We start from the raw sequence: 24064 nt of genomic DNA on the forward strand, positions 1-24064 counted from the left end.
TATTCCTTCGAGATGGTCGTAACCGTGCCACGTGCCTGTTAAGAAACAAACCAGATCAACTGAGTGTTTCTGAAGAGTGCGAAGACAAGGCTGGGGTTGTTTTAAACCTTGACAAGTGAAGTGTTTTGCCCTCAGCACTTCAGGTAAGCGAAACCCAAACACGCATTACTGCCAGACTAGTCAGCTCTAACATCACATCTGCAGCAAAGCAAGATCAGTACAAGCAGATGTGGACTAAGCACACCCTGATTAGATAGCTCAGCTTGCTACATCTGGTGCCAATTATCAGCACAGCTGGACTCTTACTCAATTTCGCTGCCACTTAAGCCATTCTCACTTCACTCTGTCTAAACCCAGGCACTGGTTCTCCCAACTACAGCACCCAACCGATGCCATCACTTACTTTCCGTGCCCAAAATTAAGCAAGACATAACTCGGCAGCACATAACTCATTAAGCACGTAACTCAGGAGCCTTAAAAACTGCTTTGAGACACTCTCCTCTACTGCTGTGGAGAACTTAAGCTCCTACAGGATACTTGCCACAATAGCACAACCACACGGGAGTACGCCATCACCTCCCGATACACGCAGAGCTTGCGAGGACTGCTAACACCAGGCTTGCACAACTGCTTGACTACCTTTGTACAACCTATAAAACTAAGCCGCTGCAAACTGCTGCTGTGGTTCAACAGTAAGGTGGGGTACCGTGTGCCTGCCAGAGAGTTCTGAAATCGAACCCTAAAAGGACATGAGTAAAGAAGGAAGAGAAAGGGGCCTGCTGCACACCTGCGCAGACAGCACACGGCCAGGAGCCTGTTCAGAGAGAAAAGGGCAGAAATGGGTTAAAAATGGCAGGAAACCGGTAAAGAACAGGACAAAAAGAGTTTGGGAATGGCCAAAATGGCTTAAAAAAGAGTTAGAACTGGGCAGAAAAGGGTTAGAAATAGCCCAAACCAGTTCAGAAAAAGCTACAAAAACCTTAAAAGAGGCAAGAAATGGCCATAAATAGTCCAAAAATAGACAAAAATGGTACAAAACTAGTAAGAAAATGGCAAAAATAAGATAGGAATGACCAGCAATCGCTTAGAAATAGGCAAAAAAGACTGAAAATGGGTTAGAAAGGGCCAAAAATGGTTTAAACCAAGTCAGCAAAGGGCGAAACCAGGTCAGAAATGGCAAGAAATTGGTAAGAACCGGACAAAAACGGTTTGGAAATGGCCAAAATGGCTTAAAAAGAGTTAGAACTGGACAAAAAAGGGATAGAGATAGGACAAACTAGTTTAGAAATAGCTAAGAAAATGTTAAAACAGGCTAGAAATGGCCATACATTGTTCAGAAATAGCCCAAAATGGCTTAAAACTGGTAGGAAATGGGCAAAACTACGACAGAAATGACTGTAAATCCTACAGAAATAGCACAAAGAAGATAAAAGGGGTTAGAAACGGATAAAAATGGTTCAAACCAAGTCAGGAAAGGGCAAAAGCGGGTTAGAAATGGCAAGAAATCGGTAAGCACTGGACAAAAACGGTTTGGAAATGGCCAAAATGGCTTAAAAAGAGTTAGAACTGGGCAAAAAAAGGTTAGAAATAGCTCAAGCCAGTTTAGAAATAGCTAAGGAAAGCTTAAAACAGGCTAGAAATGGCCATAAGGAGTTCAGAAATAGCCAAAAAAGGCTTAAAACTGGTAGGAAATGGGCAAAAATAAGATACAAGTGGCCATCAATTGTTTAGGAATAGCCAAAAAGGACTGAAAACGGGTTAGCAATGGGAAAAATGGGTTAGAACCAGCCAAAACAGCCTTAAAACTGGTGAGAAATGGGGAAAAATAAGATAGGAATGACCGGCAATAGTTTAGAAATAGCCAAAAAAGACTTAAAAAGGGGTAAAGGGCCAAAAACGGTTTAAACCAAGTCAGGAAAGGGCAAAACCAGGTCAAAAATGGCAAGAAATTGGTAAGAAAAGGAGAAAAATGGTTTGGGAATGGCCAAAATGGCCTAGGAAGAGTTAGAACTGGGCAAAAAAGGGTTAGAAATGTCCCAAGCCGGTTTAGAAATAGCTAAGAAAATGTTAAAACAGGCTAGAAATGGCGATATATTGTTCAGAAATAGCCAAAAAAAGACTTCAATAGGGTGAGAAATGGGCAAAAATAAGAAAGAAGTGGCCATCAATTGTTTAGAAATAGCCAAAAAAGACCTGAAATGGGTTAGCAATGGGCAGAAATGGGTTAGAAATAGCCAAAAAAGGCTCCGAACTGGTAAGAAAAGGGCAAATACGAAATAGAAATGGCCACGAATTGTTTACAAATGGCCAAAAAAAAACCACCCTTAAAATGGGTTAGAAATGGGCACAAAAGGGTTAGAAAGGGCCATAAATGGGTTAAACCAAGTTAGGAAAAGGCAGAAAATGGATCAGAAATAGCAAGAAATTGCTACAGAGCAAGCAGGTTGCTAGTAACACAAGCCTTTTTCACTCTCATCGCTACTGAGACTACATTATGGCCCCTTACACACACACCTGTAGCCTTCCAGAAAAAGTGAAAAGTGAATTCTGCTTCCTTCTATGAGCACCATATGTAGAGGAGGAGATTTACCAAGGCAGAAACTGTAGCCAGACAGCGACTGAACCTCCTGAATATCTCTTAACAGATACCAAGTCGAAAGGGCACTTACTAAACGCTACCCACTTTTGCCTCAGCTGCAGGTACACTCGGAAGCCTCTCTGGAATCCAGGATCACAAAGAGTGAGGGCAGATCCAGGTATTCCTTCGAGATGGTCGTAACCGTGCCACGTGCCTGTTAAGAAACAAACCAGATCAAATGAGTGTTTCTGAAGAGTGCAAAGACAAGGCTGGGGTTGTTTTAAACCTTGACAAGTGAAGTGTTTTGCCCTCAGCACTTCAGGTAAGCGAAACCCAAACACGCATTACTGCCAGACTAGTCAGCTCTAACATCACATCTGCAGCAAAGCAAGATCAGTATAAGCAGACGTGGACTAAGCACACCCTGATTAGATAGCTCAGCTTGCTACATCTGGTGCCAAGTATCAGCACAGCTGGACTCTTACTCAATTTCGCTGCCACTTAAGCCATTCTCACTTCACTCTGTCTAAACCCAGGCACTGGTTCTCCCAACTACAGCACCCAACCGATGCCATCACTTACTTTCCGTGCCCAAAATTAAGCAAGACATAACTCGGCAGCACATAACTCATTAAGCACGTAACTCAGGAGCCTTAAAAACTGCTTTGAGACACTCTCCTCTACTGCTGTGGAGGACTTAAGTTCCTACAGGATACTTGCCACAATACCACAACCACACGGGAGTACGCCATCACGTCCCGATACACGCAGAGCTTGCGAGGACTGCTAACACCAGGCTTGCACAACTGCTTGACTACCTTTGTACAACCTATAAAACTAAGCCGCTGCAAACTGCTGCTGTGGTTCAACAGTAAGGTGGGGTACCGTGTGCCTGCCAGAGAGTTCTGAAATCGAACCCTAAAAGGACATGAGTAAAGAAGGAAGAGAAAGGGGCCTGCTGCACACCTGCGCAGACAGCACACGGCCAGGAGCCTGTTCGGAGAGGAAAGGGCAGAAATGGGTTAAAAATGGCAGGAAACCGGTAAAGAACAGGACAAAAAGAGTTTGGGAATGGCCAAAATGGCTTAAAAAGAGTTAGAACTGGGCAGAAAAGGGTTAGAAATAGCCCAAACCAGTTCAGAAAAAGCTACAAAAACCTTAAAAGAGGCAAGAAATGGCCATAAATAGTCCAAAAATAGACAAAAATGGTACAAAACTAGTAAGAAAATGGCAAAAATAAGATAGGAATGACCAGCAATCGCTTAGAAATAGGCAAAAAAGACTGAAAATGGGTTAGAAAGGGCCAAAAATGGTTTAAACCAAGTCAGCAAAGGGCGAAACCAGGTCAGAAATGGCAAGAAATTGGTGAGAACCGGACAAAACCGGTTTGGAAATGGCCAAAATGGCTTAAAAAGTGTTAGAACTGGACAAAAAAGGGATAGAGATAGGACAAACTAGTTTAGAAATAGCTAAGAAAATGTTAAAACAGGCTAGAAATGGCCATACATTGTTCAGAAATAGCCCAAAATGGCTTAAAACTGGTAGGAAATGGGCAAAACTACGACAGAAATGACTGTAAAACCTACAGAAATAGCCAAAGAAGACTTAAAATGGGTTAGAAATGGCCAAAAAATGGTTTAAACCAAGTCAGGAAAGGGCAAAAAGGAGTTAGAAGTGGCAAGAAATTGGTAAGAACAGGACAAAAATGGTTTGGAAATGGCCAAAATGGCTTAAAAAGAATTAGAACTGGGCAAAAAAGGATTAGAACAAGCCCAAACCAGTCTAGAAATAGCTAAGAAAAGCTTAAAACAGGCTAGAAATGGCCATAAGGAGTTCAGAAATAGCCAAAAATGGCATAAAACTATTATGCCAATGGAAAAACAAAGATACAAGCCCTAATCAGTGCTCCCAAGTGTTTATTAAAGGACTGAAAACGGGTTAGCAATGGGAAAAATGGGTTAGAACCAGCCAAAACAGCCTTAAAACTGGTGAGAAATGGGGAAAGGTACAGTAGGAATGACCGGCAATAGTTTAGAAATAGCCAAAAAAGACTTAAAAAGGGGTAAAGGGCCAAAAACGGTTTAAACCAAGTCAGGAAAGGGCGAAACCAGGTCAGAAATGGCAAGAAATTGGTAAGAAAAGGAGAAAAATGGTTTGGGAATTGCCAAAATGGCCTAGGAAGAGTTAGAACTGGGCAAAAAAGGGTTAGAAATGTCCCAAGCCGGTTTAGAAATAGCTAAGAAAATGTTAAAACAGGCTAGAAATGGCCATATATTGTTCAGAAATAGCCAAAAAAAGACTTCAATAGGGTGAGAAATGGGCAAAAATAAGAAAAAAGTGGCCATCAATTGTTTAGAAATAGCCAAAAAAGACCTGAAATGGGTTAGCAATGGGCAGAAATGGGTTAGAAATAGCCAAAAAAATGCTCCGAACTGGTAAGAAAAGGGCAAATACGAAATAGAAATGGCCACGAATTGTTTACAAATGGCCAAAAAAAACCACCCTTAAAATGGGTTAGAAATGGGCACAAAAGGGTTAGAAAGGGCCATAAATGGGTTAAACCAAGTTAGGAAAAGGCAGAAAATGGATCAGAAATAGCAAGAAATTGCTACAGAGCAAGCAGGTTGCTAGTAACACAAGCCTTTTTCACTCTCATCGCTACTGAGACTGCATTATGGCCCCTTACACACACACCTGTAGCCTTCCAGAAAAAGTGAAAAGTGAATTCTGCTTCCTTCTGTGAGCACCATATGTAGAGGAGGAGATTTACCGAGGCAGAAACTGTAGCCAGACAGCGACTGAACCTCCTGAATATCTCTTAACAGATACCAAGTCGAAAGGGCACTTACTAAACGCTACCCACTTTTGCCTCAGCTGCAGGTACACTCGGAAGTCTCTCTGGAATCCAGGATCACAAAGAGTGAGGGCAGATCCAGGTATTCCTTCGAGATGGTTGTAACCGTGCCACGTGCCTGTTAAGAAACAAACCAGATCAAATGAGTGTTTCTGAAGAGTGCAAAGACAAGGCTGGGGTTGTTTTAAACCTTGACAAGTGAAGTGTTTTGCCCTCAGCACTTCAGGTAACGAACCAAACACGCATTACTGCCAGACTAGTCGGCTCTAACATCACATCTGCAGCAAAGCAAGATCAGTACAAGCAGATGTGGACTAAGCACACCCTGATTAGATAGTTCAGCTTGCTACATCTGGTGCCAATTATCAGCACAGCTGGACTCTTACTCAATTTCGCTGCCACTTAAACCATTCTCACTTCACTCTGTCTAAACCCAGGCACTGGTTCTCCCAACTACAGCACCCAACCGATGCCATCACTTACTTTCCGTGCCCAAAATTAAGCAAGACATAACTCGGCAGCACGTAACTCATTAAGCACGTAACTCAGGAGCCTTAAAAACTGCTTTGAGACACTCTCCTCTACTGCTGTGGAGGACTTAAGTTCCTAAAGGATACTTGCCACAATACCACAACCACACGGGAGTACTCCATCACCTCCCGATACACGCAGAGCTTGCGAGGACTGCTAACACCAGGCTTGCACAACTGCTTGACTACTTTTGTACAAGCTATAAAACTAAGCCGCTGCAAACTGCTGCTGTGGTTCAACAGTAAGGTGGGGTACCGTGTGCCTGCCAGAGAGTTCTGAAATCGAACCCTAAAAGGACATGAGTAAAGAAGGAAGAGAAAGGGGCCTGCTGCACACCTGCGCAGACAGCACACGGCCAGGAGCCTGTTCAGAGAGGAAAGGGCAGAAATGGGTTAAAAATGGCAGGAAACCGGTAAAGAACAGGACAAAAAGAGTTTGGAAATGGCCAAAATGGCTTAAAAAGAGTTAGAACTGGGCAGAAAAGGGTTAGAAATAGCCCAAACCAGTTCAGAAATAGCCACGAAAACCTTAAAAGAGGCAAGAAATGGCCATAAATAGTCCAAAAAACAGCTAAAAACGGCATAAAACTGAAGCCCCTGCTGCAGACCTCACACATTTCATGGAGAATTACAGTCTCCAAATCTTTGAGCAGCTTAAAGCCGCAGTGAACAGTCTCATTTCCAAACTAAGGGCAAGTTTAGACCACAGAAAATAAACAGGGAATTCCTTGGCTGGTTTTTAAACGGGTATTTCTCTCTTCACCCCCTTCCCTACCCATGCAGGTGCAGTGTGAATCAAGGACCTCTAGGTAACCCCCTCCCGTTTCTTTACTCCCCCCCCAGAACCGAGCACCGGGCGCTGTGAGGCTTCCCGCGCCGGGCGCCCAGAGGGCAGGAGACGCCGCTCTGCGCCCGCCCAAGGCCTCCCCGCTCGCCCCGGACCCCCGCTGACTCGGATCTCACTGCTACCTGCTGCCGCCGCCGGGACCCGGACCAGGACCCTGCCCGCCGCCATGCTGCTCCCGGGCGCTGCGCATGGGTCACCGAAACGGCGCCGGAGGGACCGGAGCCGCCGCGCGAGCACCGGGCTGCGGCCACGAGCACGGCGCGGGCCCGCCCGCACCCCGACGAGCAGCCACGCCGGCCATTGCTCACCGGAAGCCAGCAGCCACCACGTGACACCGGCCACTTCCGGGGCTCATGCGGGGAGCCCGGGCTGCAGTACCGAACTGTGGACACAGGATGGCAGCAGCGAGAGCGCCGGGCGCCGCACCGCTCCCCTCCCCCGCAGCCCATCACAGTGCGATCGTTATGGGATCACTATGGGGTCCCTCTGAGTCTCTACCGACTGCTGTGCATCTCTGCCGCAGTTCCTTAATGCAAGGCTATTTTCATCACGTTGACAACTGCTTCGTAAGAGGTATCTGAAAAAACAATTGCAAAATTAAAGCCGTGTTGCTAAAAAACAACTAAATACCCACGCAACTTTGTATCTCTGAAGACTATTGATGAGCCCAGAACTTGTAACCTCCATCCCAAGAAAATGCATAAGCTTTGTCTCTAATCATAGTACACATAGACTTGCACTATAGATGGTCCACCTGGGCCAACTACAGACTATGAGCAGAGCAACTTGAAGGCAAACACACACACACAGAGAACATTACAGACTCTGTGACACCAAAAAGAGAGAAAAATCTACCAGACGTAGGCTACCTCGCAGATGGAACACTAAATCTGCCCAGATCACCTGCACAGCAGCAAGAACAATGCAACGGGGCTCCTCAGGAGGCCAAGAACAAAGACCAACATGACAAAGCGATACCAAAAACAACCACAAAACCTGACATAACAGACACGCAAAAAGCCCAACTTGAAGATCTGCAAGCATGAAAATACGCAGACTATGTTCTAACCAACAAACAGGGATACCAAGAGAACCGAGATACAAAAGCAGGCTGAGACACTCTGGCTCAGAAACTAACTCTAGATATACTATCACACCCACTCCCAAGCAGACTCTCTGGCCCCGATTCATTCATTACAGGCTTAATCCCAGAGCTCTACTGTCCATTCACACAGCTTATCAAGAATAGAGAGCTACACTGTGATTATAAAAACCCACCACATAAATTCCAGAAATCAAGAACTATAGGTAAGAGAAAACCAAAGACAAACAGAAAACTCTCAACTAGTTTATTAACATAGGAAAGTATAGAGACAGTAAAGGATACTTCTTATGGTTGATTATCTTACCAAGCCCAAGGACCCTGGGAAGACCATCAGCAAACCACCTCCGAGACTCATCATGGCAGTGCGAGGTGGCAGGCTCAACCTGAGCAGGCGTCCCCATGCAGGCAACGTTCACCTTCCTGGCATGTGCTTCTGCCTCCTCACACAGCATGAGGCTTGGGCTTTGGTACTCAAAAAAAAGGCACCCTCATTGCGACGCAGGGGGCCAGCCCACGTTGCAAGAAGCAGCCAACGAAATCTAAGAAAGTCTCCAAGGCTCAGGACTTTTCCAAGCAGTTCAGAAGCAGAACTTTCTGGAAAGGAACCAAAGCTGGAATTTTTGGGGAGCAGCCAAAGCAGGACACTGCAAGAAGGAGCCAAAGACAAACAGTACTTTACATTTTTGTGTGCTTCACCACGGACCATTACATATTGTCTCTGACACAACATCCCAGAGTTAAGCCCAACAAACGTCACCTTTTTATCCTGGCACATAACTCTGAGTCACTACCTTCACTACTGCTAACCATTTCCCTTCCAGGCATTTAAAATTTATGACTCAGAAGTGCAAGCTCTACTGTGTTTTATGCTTGTATAACTGTAAAGGAAATTTCCAGTTGGCACTTAGGTGACTGACACTTTCCTGTTAGTGTGGTGAGGCACTGGAATAGGTTGCCCAGGGAGGCTGTGAATGCTCCATCCCTGACAGTGTTCAAGACCAGGTTGGAAGAGTCCTTGGGTGATATGGTTTAGTGCGAGGTGTCCCTGCCCATAGCAGGGGGGTTAGAATTTGATGATCTTAAGGCTCTATCCAGCCTTACTATTCTATGATTCTGTGATTTTACAACAGTGCCAGAGCAATGTGCTGACGACCTAGTGCTCAATAAACAATGAGGATATCAAGACCTGAAGAGGTGCTGATACAGAACACAGACCTCTTGTACTATACAACAGTCAAGCTGGAGCTGCCCTGCCCACAGTTATCTCATACAGTTAACTAGCCTACTGCCTTTCCCTCGGTCCCATGCCACATTTCAAACCCCTTCCTGCTACCGTGACAGTGTACCTCAGCCTTCTTTTCCCAAACAGGAGTCCCTCTGCTTAGCTTCCGTAACGCCATGGGTCTCAAGACAGCCTCAATGCTCCCAATTCCCACAGCAAAGACCTGGGATCTCACCGCATTTGCAAAGTTCCTCTTCATCGTCTGGAACAACAAACAAAGAGCAAAACACTGTGCTGGCCATCACTACCCCCTGCCCAGCAAACAATGCCAGCCTGTTCCATAACAACCTTCTGCCTCCTCCAATGGTCCTCAACATGGTGCTCTCATGGTCCAAAATAACAGCAGGGTCTGATGCCGGGCTTCGTCCTGCCCTCTGGAACCTAGGAGTACGAGAGCAACAAATTACCATGGGGCTTGCAAAAAGAAACTAACCTACAACCTCTATTTTTACCTCCCTGCCTCACCTCACACACTCATCCGACTCCAGATGTAAAAGGCAGGACCTGCAATACCAAACACAAATACTGAACCCCTTTGCCATGATACTCTCAACTCTAAGCAGCCACACACACACACAACCCATTTATCTTCTCACAGCCCTCCTTGATTTTCATCTTCAACCCTCCTGAGTTGGATTCAGCACCTGAAAAGCAAGCAAGTAGAAACACACAGAGGGTTCAAAGCTGCAAGCACTCCTCCCCAAGTCCCATTTCCCTCTCCCATCACTTCACTGCTCATCCACTGACTTTTTCACATCTGTAGACAATTCAGAATGTTTCTGATTTCATGAAAATTACAAGACACTCAATCAGTTGCTGATTCAGTTCTCTAACTATAACTCACCTTGCTCAAGTCAGGTCAGGGTCAGAGGTCTCACTTAGCTCCATGTTCTGCACCTCCAAATTAAAAAAATACAGCAAGTCACAAGCCAGCCAAAAAAACAAGGCATAACTTGCTTCTGACACAACAAGTTTACCCACCCGGTACCTTCAACTCTGCTCAACTCTACTACATCAGCCTCTCACATGGGGCTAACCATCTCCCCTTCTGCAAGAACAACCTGGCATCCGTTACCTCAATGCCAAACAAAAGCTTATTCTGTGTCTAAGTCTCAGCCCAAGCTCACACTGACACTTCAGTTGACATGCATACACAAACCGACATTCAGACACTCTCAACACAGCCCCTACACCCTCTACCTCAAACACTAACTCTAGATATACTATCACACCCACTCCCAAGAAGACTCTCTGGCCCTGACTCATTCATTACAAGCTTATTCTCAGAGCTCTTCTGTCCATTCACACAGCTCATCAAGAGTACACAGCTACACTGTCATTATAAAACTGCACCACATACCTTGCACCGTTCAACAATTCCAGGCGAGACAAAACCAGAGACAAGCAAACAACTCACTAATAGTTTATTAACATGGCAAACTATAGAGATAGGAAAGGATACTTCTCATGCTTCTTTATCTTACCAAGCCCAAGGACCCTAGGAAGACCATCAGCAAACCAGCTCCGAGAATCATCATGGCAGTGCGAGGTGGCAGGCTCAGCCTTAGCGGGCGTCCCCGTGCAGGCAACCTTCACCTGCCTGCCATGAGCTTCTGCCTCCCTCACACAGCATGAGGCTCAGGCTTTCACACTCACAAAAACTGAACACTCATTGCAACGCAGGGGGCCAGCCCACGTTGCAAGAAGCGCCCAACCAAATCTAAGAAGGTCTCCAAGGCTCAGGACTTTCCCAGGCACTTCAAAAGCAGAACTTGCTGGGTAGGAACCAAAGCTGGACTCTGCATGAAGCAGCCAAAGCAAAACTGTCTGCAAGGAGCCAAAGAGAACAAACAGTACTTTCCCCCATTTTGTGTTTCACCACGGATCATTACCTATTCTCCCTGACATAATACCTCAGACTTAAGCCCCACAAACGGCACCTTTTCATCCTGGCATGTGACTCTGAGGCACTACCTACACTAAAATTGACCATTCCCCTCCCATGCACCTCCAAGGGTGTTCTCAGACATTCTGGCTCAAATACTACATTGCAATGCTACCCCTCAAACTCCTTCTTGCTATTCTGACATTGTCCCCCTCGCCCTCGCCTCCTAAAACACTCCCTATACTTAACGTGCATAGTGCCATGTGTCTCCAGGCAGCCGCACTGCTCATAACTCCCACAGCAGATGCCAGCCATGTTGCAGCCATTGCCAAGTTGCTCTTCATCATCTGCCAGAGACAAAGAAAGAAGAGGGAACAGGCTGTGTTGGTCATTACTTCCAGCACACCAGCCATCGATGCCCGCCTCTTCTGTATCTCTACTTAGCCTTCTTAATATTATGTTTGCCTTGACCAAATCTATTGCAGAATAGGGTGCTAGGCTCCTGCTGCACTCCAGAACCTAGGATACAATAAAGAGAATTAACCATAGTGCTTGCAAGAAGTAAGTGACCCTCACAACCACTGTTGTTACCTCCCTACCTCACATCCAACACTCATCTGATTCCAGAGATAGAAGGTAGGACATGCAGTGACAAACACAAATAGTGAACCCTTTGACGTGTTATTCTCTGAGTCACCACTCAGGCAGACAAACCTTTTACCTTCTCACAGCCCTCCTCAGTTGGCAGCTTCACCTCTCTTGAGTTACTTGTGGCACCTAAAACCAAAATTGAAACAGGTAGACATTAAGAGAAAAATAGAAGCTGCAGCTCCCTGAAAAAAGTTGTTTCTTGGGTATTCCAAGCATGGCTCACCTTAGTTGAGTAATCTGAATGTTATATTTCAGCTGGAGAGAGGCTGACTTTGTGTCAGGGAACCTTATTCAAGTAGTCTGAACCAGAAATTCTGTGTTAGAATCAGTATGAGATTTATGTGGATGTATGAGCCAACCAGTGTCAGATTGAGCCTAAGTGAGTGTGAGGCAAAGTCTGAACCAGAGAGTGTCTGTGCAATTTAAATGGAGTATGAGTTTGAGCCAGTCTGGGTGAGAGGGGGCCTGGGTGGTCTCTGAATCTTGAATGGGAGTCTAAGCCACAGAAAAAAAGCCAAAAATTAAAGGTGGGAAGCAGCCAATGAAGCAGAGCCACATTAAGTAAGACTCAGCTGTGGATTGTCAGGGTTCTTTTATCCCAGCTGGGAGTTTGCCCCACCCCTGACCCAGAGCACTGAGGGAAGGGTTATGGGTGACACCCTCACTCCATAACACAGTCAAGCTATAGCTGCCCTACCCATGTAAGCTCATGCTGCAAAATAGCCCCTGCCTTTCCCTCAGCCCCATGCTATACTTCAAACACCTTCTTGCCATCCTGATCTTGTCCCTCACCCTCCAGTCCCAAGCAGCAGTCCTTCTACTTATCTTCTATACTGCTATGGATCTCAAACTGATCCTGGGATCTTGCCACAGCTGCCAAGTTCCTCTTTATCACCTGCAAGAAACAAAAGAACCAACATGAGCACCCTGTGCTGGCCATCATCATCACCACCACCACCCCACCCACCAATGCTGGCCTGTTCTGTAATAGCCCTCTTTCTCTTTCAAAGCTCCCAACCTTGGCTAAACCACCTGAATGTCTTTATTTAGTTAGAAAGTGAGAGCGAGTCTGAGCCAAGAACTCTGTGTTAGTATGAGACTTGTGTGGATGAGTGAGGCAGTTAAAGCCAGATTGAACCTAAGTGTGAGCTAGAGCACCTGTGCAGCTTAAACATATGAGTCTGAACCACTCTGTGTGGAAATAAGCTCCTGTGAATCCGAGACCCAGAATCTGAGATTAAAAAAACCCTACACAGTCAGAAACTAAACATAATTCTCAGCCTGACTTCATAAAATTGAAGCTATGCAGTCTGTGAGTTTTGAATGTAAACCTAAAGGACAAAAAAGAAACCAAAAATTTAAAAGCCAGAGATAAGGCAATAAAGCAAAATCCAATCAAAACCAACCCAGCTGTCCCTTGTCAGGCTGCTTTTACCCCAGGTAGTGATTGCCCCCACCCCTGAGCCAGGGCATTGAGGGAGGGGCTGTGGGTAGGGCCTGGGATATATAAGGCACAGCTTCCAAACAGGGCATTTCATTTGGGTTTGCTTTTTATCAAGGTGAGGTGTTTGGGGTGTTTTGAGGTTTTTATGCTTTGTCTTTTATTTTTTGCTTTGTTTTTTTGAGTTTTTTGAAATGCTTTTTTCTTAACTAAAATTTTTGAGTTTTGTTAATACTTATGTTGGTGTGTGCCAGTTAACTTTTTTTGTGCTGTGGATTTTTTTAGGGTGCTGTGGTGTTTAGTGCTTTTGAGCTTAGCAAACTTTTTTGGATGTTCTCAGGCATAGAAAATATGGCCAAGGTTGGTTTTGGTTTTTGTTTTTCTTACTTTATTTAATTTTTTTTTTTTGCATATAATGGTTATGGTAGTGGCTACTGAACCAACATACCAGTTATATGAAGGTGCTTTTGGGTGTTATGTACTTATAAAAAGTAAGTTGAATGCCTAGGTTTAAAGAAAACCAAAACAGTATATTTATTTTGTTTAGGGATGTACAGGCTGTTAAAAAACTGGTGCTTTTTGGTGGAGAGTAGTAAAAAGAAATGTTTTAGTTTATAAATTTCTCCTTTTATAAGTCTAAAGTATAGAAACCACTGGTTCTTTACAGTCTGCATGGAATTAATATTTCAGAGTTTTTTTTTTTCTCTGTGAAGTATTAAATGGCTGATTTTTATTTTTTTTCTTACTGCAGATAATAAAAACTGAATGGCTGGATGCAGTTATTATTTTTGTGTCTAATAGTGGAGTTCTGAGCATTAAGTTTTGCTTTAGACTTATGGGACTATAAAAACTAAGAAAGAAAAATATTTTCTGACAGAAAAGGCCTGAGGAGAACCATCAGTACAGCAGGAAGAGCTTTGAAATGTACCATGGGGATGAGAAAAAAAAAATGGGATGTTTTATAGCACCATCTTCGAGTGTGTATGGTAGTGCAGCATGACTGTTTCAATGAGTGTATTTGCTTGTGATTTGCATTGGCACTTCCACATCACTTAAATGAAGGGGTCAGAGAGATGTGGCTTGCGTGTTTGCTTTTCGTTCATATTAAATTAACTCATTCTAGAAGAAAGGTCTTGAAATTGGCTGTTGAGAACCTAAGCTGATGAATTAGCTTAACACAATTTTTAAGTTCTTTAAATTGTTTCTTTTCTTTCTGAAATCCAAGTCTAGTTGTGGCTGTACAGAACTGATGTGGTTCCGCAGCAATGGCAGGAGAGAATGCTGAAGTAACATAGTTTGTTTTGAGCTAACATGGTGGCTGTATTGCTGGTCCAGCTGGTTAGAAGTGTTTTATTTAGTTTCTTTCCCTGAGTAGTGGAGGAAAATAGTTCATTTCTAACATGCACATTAGTTTCTTGCCCCATTAAAGAACCTGTAAACAGTGGTTTTGTACAGGAAAGGTCTTAAATCAATTTCTGCTTCACTGGCATAGGTGACTGTGCCAAGGGACCAGTACATAGAAACAACTCTGTGATCGAAAGTGTTCTTGAGCTTAATCTTCCACTATTCAGAATGCTGATTATAAAGAAATAATTGAGGGGATCAATTTGAGGGCTGAACTACTCATGCTTGGCTGATATCTAACCAGCTAACAGTGTCAGTACGAAATGCTACAGTGTACTTTTCACCCTGCTCAGAAGGGATTTAAATTGGAACTTAATCTGTGGAAACTGTATATCATGAAGAAAAAGGAGGCTTTCTCAAAGAGCTTTGAAATATCAATGTATTGGAGATACTTAGTTCTACTAGGTGCTGTTTTAAATATAGCCTGTAGCTCATAAGAATGGTGCTGCAGCTCAGTGAGGTATGTGAAGTGTTGTGGCTTTGTGGTCCTCTCCATTAAAACTTCCATCGAAATACAGGTTGATATCTACAAAACTGGTTGTGTCTTGCAGGAGACTCCCTCTATCTATAGGGCCAAACATCAGCCTGCAGATCATTGGATGTCACTCATATCCTTTTGCTTTCAGTGAAACAACACGTTTACTTCAAAGACTCTCTTCTCCCACCTGCACTGTTGTGCACAAAGGGATTTGGGAAGTTTGGGATTGTGCAGCAAGGGCAGAACGTATGTCCTTTTAGTCATAAAACCTAATAGATTTTAGAATATGGAGATGGAAACATACCAGAGTGGCTTCTCATGAACTGAACTGTAACATAGCCATGGTTGGTTTCTCATGCTTTTTCTTTTTGCTTGTATGTAAAGAACCCAGAGCCAAAGGACCAGATCTCAAAAATGATAAAAATTTTAAGTGGGGAAATGGCCATTGAGTTCCTTCTTTTGTTTTTAATACGCAACAACAATACAGGCCTTGTGATTCTCAAAAACACTAAGATAAGAGCTTTTTTGGGTATAGTTGTCTTGGATTCATCTGTTTCATCCTGTGTTTGTTTTGACCATGTTGCTACTTTTACATCATCTTATGTTTTAGCAGGACCTCCCTGGGTACATGTAAAACTTGAACATGTGTGGCTGAAGAAGAGCTGACTGCACCCAAAGAAGGACATAAAATCATTGTTTGAACTGACAGCATGATCTTGTGTCAAGCTGCTTTTATCATGTTTTCTTTTGTTTTTCTTTTTTCTTTTTTTTTCTTCCTATTGGTATAGAAACTAATCCTTTTCTTCACAGTCATCCCTTTTTTGTTTTTTTGGTGGGTTTGTTTTCATCCGGTCAGTAAGATAGATGAACTCACCCTGTATGTCCACAACTGATCCGTTGCAAATGTTGCTGGTTGGGGAGTGGAGTCAGCCAGGACTCTAGGTTACAGTACCTTGGTATGTTTGTTGACGTGTTCATGAGACTATACTTTCAGCTTGGCTGAAGAAATCCTTATACATGCTGAGAGACTAATACTGACTTATTGAAGACAAAACTGATCAACTACTGTAGGCAGTGCTAAGTGAACTGAGTAAGTTGTTTTGTTTTGTGAAGTGTTACTCAAGGGTGGGTAAATGAAAACTTACAGGTAAATTAGACTCTTTTAAGCTAAATGATTATTAGAAACCATAGGACAAGTTTTTTATATGTGAAAAGAGATGCGCATTGTCAGCAAAAACGTTAGGGGGTGGGGTGCTTGTCAACAGGCTCATCTATTGCAGGAGGCATTTCAAATGTATTGGAAAATATTTTTGCATTTACTGGTTAAGTCTTAGGAGTGATCCTGCTTGGAACTGATCCTGCATGGTGTTCCAGGGGTGGCTTGAAAATGTCAGCAGCACACACACTGCAGTGCTCAGTTGTGGGAACCAGAAGGAGGGGTTCTAGTTAAGCTGCAGTTGAAGTAATGGCATCTCTAACAGAAACTTGTCAAAAGGATTGGTTTGCACTGGAAAGACCGGTTGAGGATATGTCAAAATGTATTAACTATCTAGTAGTTTGATTAAAGGTAAATTGGCAGTTAAATTAAACACAATTATAATCCATTTTTGTGGTGCACTGGCAAGCATGCAAAGTGGCCTAGGGCATGCGTTTTGCTGACCGGTGATACTGATGGGTTTTGTTCTTTCAGGATGCAGTTCAGAATTCTGTGTTTCATACAGCAACAGTTATAGCAAACTCCTTTATGCATTGTGGTACAACCAGGGACCAGCCTCTTAGGTAAATTTAGGAAAGGAAGCTCTAATGTCATTTAGAGGTCTTCGAAGAACATTGTTGCTCTGCTTGATACTGTTAAAAGGGTGTCAGTGAAACACTAGGCTTACACAGGAGTACACAAAGGATCTGAAAATTAATGTGCAGGCAGAGGGAAGAAGCTGGAGTTGTTTGGCTTTCTCTCTCTTGACAAACTGACTTGATTTGACTGCTAACCGTGTGAGCAGTTTGGAGGGTAGAGATCAGGAATGTTTGTTCTGTTTGCTAGCTGGAGTATTTTGGAGATGATGTATTTTTGTTTTTGGTAGAGACTGACAATGGTGAATGACTCTTGGAAGGCAGATGCCAGGGTTAACCTTACCAGGCATTTGAGGAAAGCTTCAGAAACTCCACTAGGGTTTCTCCCAGAGAATTGATGGGCTGTATTTTGGGCAGTTGTTCTCATCTTTCTCTGAGATGACCAGTATCATGGAGGTTGATTATGACCACCCAAAAATCAGGGCTGGTGAACAGAAGAGAGGTGTGAAGTGGAAATGTGGTTATTTTCTTGCCTTCTGGAGCTGCTTTTCTGATCTGAAAGATGTTTTCAGTGCTGTGAAACCTTTCTTTCAGGACAAGGAACAGGCTGTATGAAAAACTTTATGGAACTTTTCTCTTTTCATCTTCCAGAGATGATTTGGAGCGGCTGGCCAGGGCCACTAACTGGGCTAAGTTTACTGCTGTTGCCAGCTTGGGTGTTATACACAAGGTAATGTGTTCATTGCTCTCTGGAGTGTATAATGCTTGACTTGTGAGAGCTGAAAACATTGAAATAGGGTTTTGGAAAGATGCCTGCACTCCAGTTTACCGAGTCTATTGCGAGATGCGGCTGTAACAAAGCTGGTGTCTGCACTAAAGGAAAAGCTGTGCTTTATCTAGTCTATCTTCTCTGATACCCGGTGTAGTTTATGGCATGTTTTATTGAGCATCAAAAAGGTGGTAGTCTAACACAGCTCAAGGGCTCTTCCTAGATATTCTCTTCCTTTGTGACTTGAACAGAGTCAATAGTTTCTAGCTATTAAAACTTCAGGTGTATATTTTTTATGTGGTATTAGGACAATACTGTCCTTACTGTAGTAAGCTTCAGTAAGTTTGAATCGTGACCTGAGTAGTCATTTTCTTCAATTTCATGCACAGAGATGGCATATTTAGAGCTGTTTTGAAATAGCAAGAAGTCTTTGTGTTGTGTGTCTCAGCCCTCATTAAGGTGGTCTAGTGAATGAACTAGTGTAGCTTCAGGCCAAATTTGTCATGAATCGGTGAATACTTGTGTATTGTGGTTAATAAAACCCTAGTACAGAAGGATTCTTTTCTGACTGAAAGGCTGATTTTTGTGGAGAAAGTAAAGGCTATAACTTGCTTTCTCCTGATATGTTTACATATCATTGTGAAATATGTGCATATAGTGCTTTTTCACCTTTCACTTCCCACTATCTTCTCTTCCTGCTGGATGCTGGGGATAGAGGTCATGTGAAAGAAGCATTGCAGCTAATGGCAACTTACCAACCCAAGGAGACCTTGCCAGGGTCAGCATACCAGGAAGGTGGGGGCCTGTATGCCTTGGGTCTCATTCATGATAGCCGTGGTGGGGACATCACTGGTTATTTGCTGAACCAGCTGAAGAAAGCCAGTAATTATGTATGTACTGGGTTCAGTGATGAACCTTTGTTTTGTTGGGAGTATCCAGCTTGTTTAGGGTTAGAGGTGGCTAAGACGATGGCAGTAGTATGGTACTTACACTTCTTTTGGGCCTTAAATATAAAGCTTGGTTTTAACAACCTATTGCTCAATGTTTAGGTAAGATTTTTAGGAAATTCTTTCAATTTAGAAAACAGTTGACAGTCAATCTAGCTTCATCTTTCTTACTCCTTGAGTATCAACTTAGTTTTACTAGTAGACCTGCATTATTCAGGGACTGTTAATTCTTACGGCTTAGCTGTCAAAAGAATAAGCCACAAAATGCTTCTGCTGCCCAATAGGTTTAATGCAACTTATTAAAAAAATTATTTTACTTCACTACTCACTGTTTGTAAACCTCTACAAAAAGTCTCATTTTCAAGTTAGGAACAAATTAGTATTTTCCCAGCATGTTCCCTTCTTCTCTTTGGGGAATTTCACACTGCTTTAAAAATTCTGTGAAAGGATTCCACTCATCTTATTGCAAATGTATTGTTCTTCCTGTATCCATTGTTATGAAAAAGAGGATGTAGACAGTTCAAGTGGGTTACTGATTTACCTTTCTACTTAAAAAGTATTATTGGGCAGCAGTTTTTACACATGGCAGAGTTTTAGGGTTTTACGTAAATCACTCAGTGGGGAAAGACTTTGAAGATGCTAGAAAGTGTCTTGTGCTATGTGTGAAGCTTCTGGTACTCATTGTTTATGGGCTTTTGAACCACTATTTCTATAGTTTTCTGCCTCTTTCATAAGAATTACTGCCTGAGATGGTGTAAGTGGTATTTCTAACAGATTATTTCGAATGTTGGGTGGTTTGAGACTGGAAGTTTGCAGCATTATGTTGATGGAAAAATGTGTACTTCAGCTGAAGCCGTATTTTTCCTGGTTTTATGATGACTAAACTTGCATATGCTTCTCTAGATTGTCTGACATGGTGGCAGCCTGGGTTTTGGTCTGGCTGCCATGGTAGCAGGTCAATATGTGTACGATTTGCTGAAAACAAATCTATGCCAGGATGATGCAGTGACAGGTCAATATTCTGCTTTCAAAGCAAATAACCATCTGAGGCCTTATCAGGCATCTGGGTTTTTTTGGTGCAGGTTTGTTTGTTTTGTTTTGTTTTTTTTTTTCAGGTTTCCTTTTACCAGCATAGGTTGCCTTAGCTGTGTTTTATTTACTTGCCTTTTCCTGGTAAGCATGGTTTTTTAGTTATATGGCCCTAATATTCAGAGGTCCTGTCAGGACTGGTCTGTGGGATTATACCAAATATTGGTGAGACATGCTACGTCTTTAAACAGTCTCCTCTTTTATCTGTTGGCCTACTTCTTTTGTGATTTTCTAGATAGAGTATTTACAGCTTTTGGGAACAGAGTTTGCTTGATTTTTTTTTTTTTTTTTTCTTTTCTGTGCTGTGCAGTTGAGACAGCTGGCTTTGCACTGGAACTGGATATGTTGTGATTTAAAAATGCTCAAGCTATTGAGGACATGGTTGGCTATGCACAGGAAACCCAGCATGAGAAGATTTTGCGAGGCCTTGCAGTTGGAATTGCTCTGGTCACGTATGGGAGAATGGAGGAGGCAGATGCTCTCATTGAGAGTCTGTGCAGAGATAAGGTAAGTTTAGTTCTGAATTAATCCCTGGCCCTACTGTTACACATATGACCTTCAACAGTACAAGAACAAAAGTGCTTAGTTGTGTATTTTTTAGTCTCATACTTACTCTCTATAGTTCCGTGAGCAGTAACAAGGAGCAGAGCAGATTGTAATGATTAAAAATGGATGGTGGTTCGTTCTTGAGGGTTTAGTAGTGGTTCAATAGCAGATATTGAATAAGAAGCAAAATAACACATCTACCAGATACTGTCTTTGGCAGCCTGTGGTGTGGCAATTCCTGTCCCCCTGAAATCGGTAATGACAGCTCTGCTTTGGTGGCTGTCTTGTAACGCATCCCTAGTAAACTGTTAAGCAACCAGGTTACTTTTTTTGCAGATTCCAGGCCCGAAGTGGAGCAGGTTTAAGATCAGAATTAGGAAGTCGCTCTTTGGGTGGATATTAAATATTGCTGTTTTCTCTTCCAGGATCCAGTTCTCTCTCTTTCTGGCGTGTACACTGTTGCGGTGGCATGCTGTGGCTCAGGGAAAAACAAGGCTATCAGGCGCTTAATGCATGTGGCTGTAAGTACTGTGGGCTTAGAAGCACACAGCAAGAAGTATGTGGTGTGCGAGTAAACGCATCACTGACAGGTTTTGTGTCTGTGGTGTTACTGTTCTATTCTAAATCAGAGGTTGTGAAATAAAGGAAGCTTTCCTTAACACTACGAGTAGAAATAATAGGGTCTGTTAACATTAGGATAATTTGACTTAGAGCAGGAAAATATTCAGCCTGATACCACAAAAAAGGAACCTGCTTAAAAAGAAACACAATCCAAAATTAGTTGGTAACGGCTTTGTAGTAAATAGTCTGCATAACAATGGCTGGGAAAAAGCAACTTAAGCTGTAAAAAAAGAGGTCTGTCTGCTCCTTGACTGGCTTGCAGTTACTGTGTATGAGCAAGGATGAGGCCATTTCAGCTAAGGCTGAACATGATTTTTAGCTTTCCCCATTGTTGTATGAACTTGTGAATTATTCTATCTTCCTGATTAACTTGGCTTGAAATGTTTAACCTGGCTCAAAATGTTGCAAAGTCCTCAAGTGTTATAACTACATTCTGAATGTCCTGTTTTCCCTTTTGTAGCTGAGTGATGTGAATGATCATGTGAGGTGGGCAGCTGCTGAGTTGCTTGGTTTCGTTCTGTTCAGGTACAGTATCTTACTTGTTCACTTCTACAGCCTTCAGTTTGATGTCCGTTGCATCTTCAGGAGTTGTGTGTGTTATTGCTTTCACAATAATATGTAATTGCTAACTGAGTGTATGTTGAAAAGTAAAAAAAATTGGGAGAGAATAAGATTTAATGCAGGATTAGAAGCCTTCCTTAATGTTCAGCAGATGCTTAATGAGCCATTCTTCAGTTTCTGGACTTAGGAATTAATTGTCTGAGTAGAGTTAGATGAAGTTGACAAATAGAATGAAAAATCAATATTTGCAGGATTGAGACTTAATGAAAAATTAAATATAAGGTGTTTATGCCAGGCCTCTTACAGGCAGCAGTACTCAGGCAAATATGTCTGCCTGATTGCTATCTACAGTGTTCTTGAAGGTCATGACTTTAGCAAAATAATCTGAAGAAGAATGTTGAAACAATCTTTGTTTTTAAGTATCTAGTGCTGAACCCTGACATGTTACTGGTGTTATGTTGTGGTAATGTAGAGCTCATCACAAAATAGTCATGATGTTTGCTTTGGTTCTCTGAAGTGAAATCAATTGCTGATCTGGTATCTTCTAGTGCTCTATGGATAGTTCCCTAGGTAAGAGGTGCTGGGCTTGGTTGGTGTGTGTGTGTGTTTGTTTGCTGGTTGTTGGGTTTCTGCTTGGTTCGTTGGTTGGTTTTTTTATTAGATTGGGGAATTAAAAGTCTCCCCTTCATCTATTAATACAGTAGTCTGTGTAATTTTAGCACTGAGTTAAGCTGCAGCCTTTGGGTGTGTCTGAGAGGAGGTAGTGCATACATGGGTCCAGCCCTTGGAATGTAAAAATCTTTGTTCACATCATCCTTGGATAGTGGCAGTCTGTAAAGTCATCCTTAAAAGCTGGGTAAGAGGTGCTTAAAGGTGGTATTAAAAACATGGATTACTGATATGATGAGTCAAGTTTGTCATTAATGAACGAGTTTCCTATGTGAGCAGCAGGTGGCTCTTAAGAGCTTCAGCTCTGTTGCATTTTTTCTTGCTGCATAGCAATAGTCTCCTGAATTTAAAAAGGTCTGATCAACTGTCTTCTGCATCTGTGTACAGAAAGAAAATTCCATGCAGGTCTTCCATATTTTCAGGTATCTTTTTTCCAAACAGTTTGTGGCAAATCACTTTTGACCTCTGATTTCAACGTTATTTTTCTTCTCAATAAATGCAAAATGTAATTGTTATCATTAGCTTGCTCCAAAATGAGAATTTTTCAGGGCTCTGAGCTAAACCATTAACCATGTGTTTGCATCTTGTTGGGGCAAGGTGCTTCTGGGCCTGTTCTCTCCATATCCAGCAACAAGGAAATGAGTAACATTACCTCTGACTCTTTCACCTGCTCTGCAGTGGTTCATATCTTATCCTGCCTCTTCTTTTGAAGGGGTACAGTCCAAAACCTGCTTGCACAGCAAGGAGGAATTTATAAATTCCAGTGTCCACCTGACTTGGTAGCAAAGGACTAAAACTTTTTACCTCGATATCATTGGCTTCTGGAGACTGAAGCCTTGTGTCAAGTTGTTGTAACTGCTAAGGTTTTTCACTTGATAACATAAAGTACATGATCAGTTGTTTTGCTTTAAGACACAGTTCTGGGGGGAGCCCTTGGTTTGTCTAGCTCAGACTCCTGCATTCACGTGCAGCTGTGGAAGGGATTTTCTGCTATGTGGGCCCCATAGGTTACACCCCACTTAATTCTCTCTAATTATGAACTAAAAGCTGTGTTTCATTTTCTGGAAATAAAGAACGTACATCACTGTAGTGATCTAAAAGGAGGATTACATTTACATTTCCTGTTTGCTGAAACTGCTAGTTAGAACTAATTGTGTTCTATAGCCCATAAAGAACAAGTGGGCTGTGCGTTCGTCAGATTTCTTGCTTAAAATGACACCTCTTAGGACTGTTGCTTGTTGAAGTCTATCTAGATTTACTTCTGTTAAAGCCCCTAATACAGCATTGAATGCTGGCAAGAGTCAGTTACATGTCAGCTGCTACGTGTACAGAGCTTTTGACTGAAGTGTTTTGTGGTGGGAGCTGAGCAGGTCTCTAACACTGTGGGCTGAGCCCCAGAAATTATTCTTGTCTTAGGTGGAAGAATGTGACTGAAGCTCCTGTGAGAAGAGATGTCGTTGAATTCTCTGTCTGTGGTTGCAGAAAGAGAACTGTTAAGTCAGGATTCAAATAAGAGAATAAGTTCGTTGATGCAAAAGAAGCCTTTTTGGTTTTTAAGGTATAGATGAAATGGAAAAGACAATAAATTTGAAGTGCTTTACTTTTTAAAATGGGAAAGAATTATTTTTACCTTAATTTTTACCAATTCAGATCAGGAATTGATCTTTGTTTACATTGCCAAGTGAGACGTAATCGGTTTATATAGTCAGCTTTTTTAATATTGCTATATGTTAGAGCAATGCTGCAGTGTATCTAAACACTGTAGTTTATGTACAAAATGAGGAGGTAGATGTTTTATAGATGTAACAAATATGGTTGGGGAGAAGGCTTCAATGTGGGAGGCAGCAATGCTTGAAACTCTGAACAGAAAGGGTTTAATATTCTCATAGCACTGTTAAGAGCCACGGTGAGGAAGGACTTAAGTTGAGAGATGCTGCTTCTGCCTTGGTGCAGTATTGTTGGGAAAAGGCTAAGGGCAGGAGAGGGAACAATGCAGCCTCCAGAGAGTCTCAAAAG

General features: G+C 42.6%; 1 protein-coding gene across 1 annotated transcript; it reads left to right on the forward strand.

Moving 5' to 3' along the window:
- The first annotated feature begins 15016 nt into the window (after positions 1–15016).
- LOC133212885 (26S proteasome non-ATPase regulatory subunit 1-like) lies at positions 15017–23733 on the forward strand. The gene is given in 11 exon segments (XM_061354716.1): positions 15017–15037; positions 15440–15589; positions 16746–16834; positions 17498–17581; positions 18331–18505; positions 19466–19574; positions 19962–20158; positions 20623–20718; positions 21279–21343; positions 22328–22470; positions 23699–23733. Coding segments are annotated over 11 exon segments (1164 nt in total).
- The last annotated feature ends 331 nt before the right edge of the window (positions 23734–24064 follow it).

The sequence above is a fragment of the Neopsephotus bourkii genome, unplaced genomic scaffold (assembly GCF_033783945.1).
Source record: "Neopsephotus bourkii isolate Nb327-2 ecotype Australia unplaced genomic scaffold, CSIRO-AGI_Nbou_v1 NB_742, whole genome shotgun sequence".
Classification (NCBI taxonomy): Eukaryota; Metazoa; Chordata; class Aves; order Psittaciformes; family Psittacidae; genus Neopsephotus; species Neopsephotus bourkii.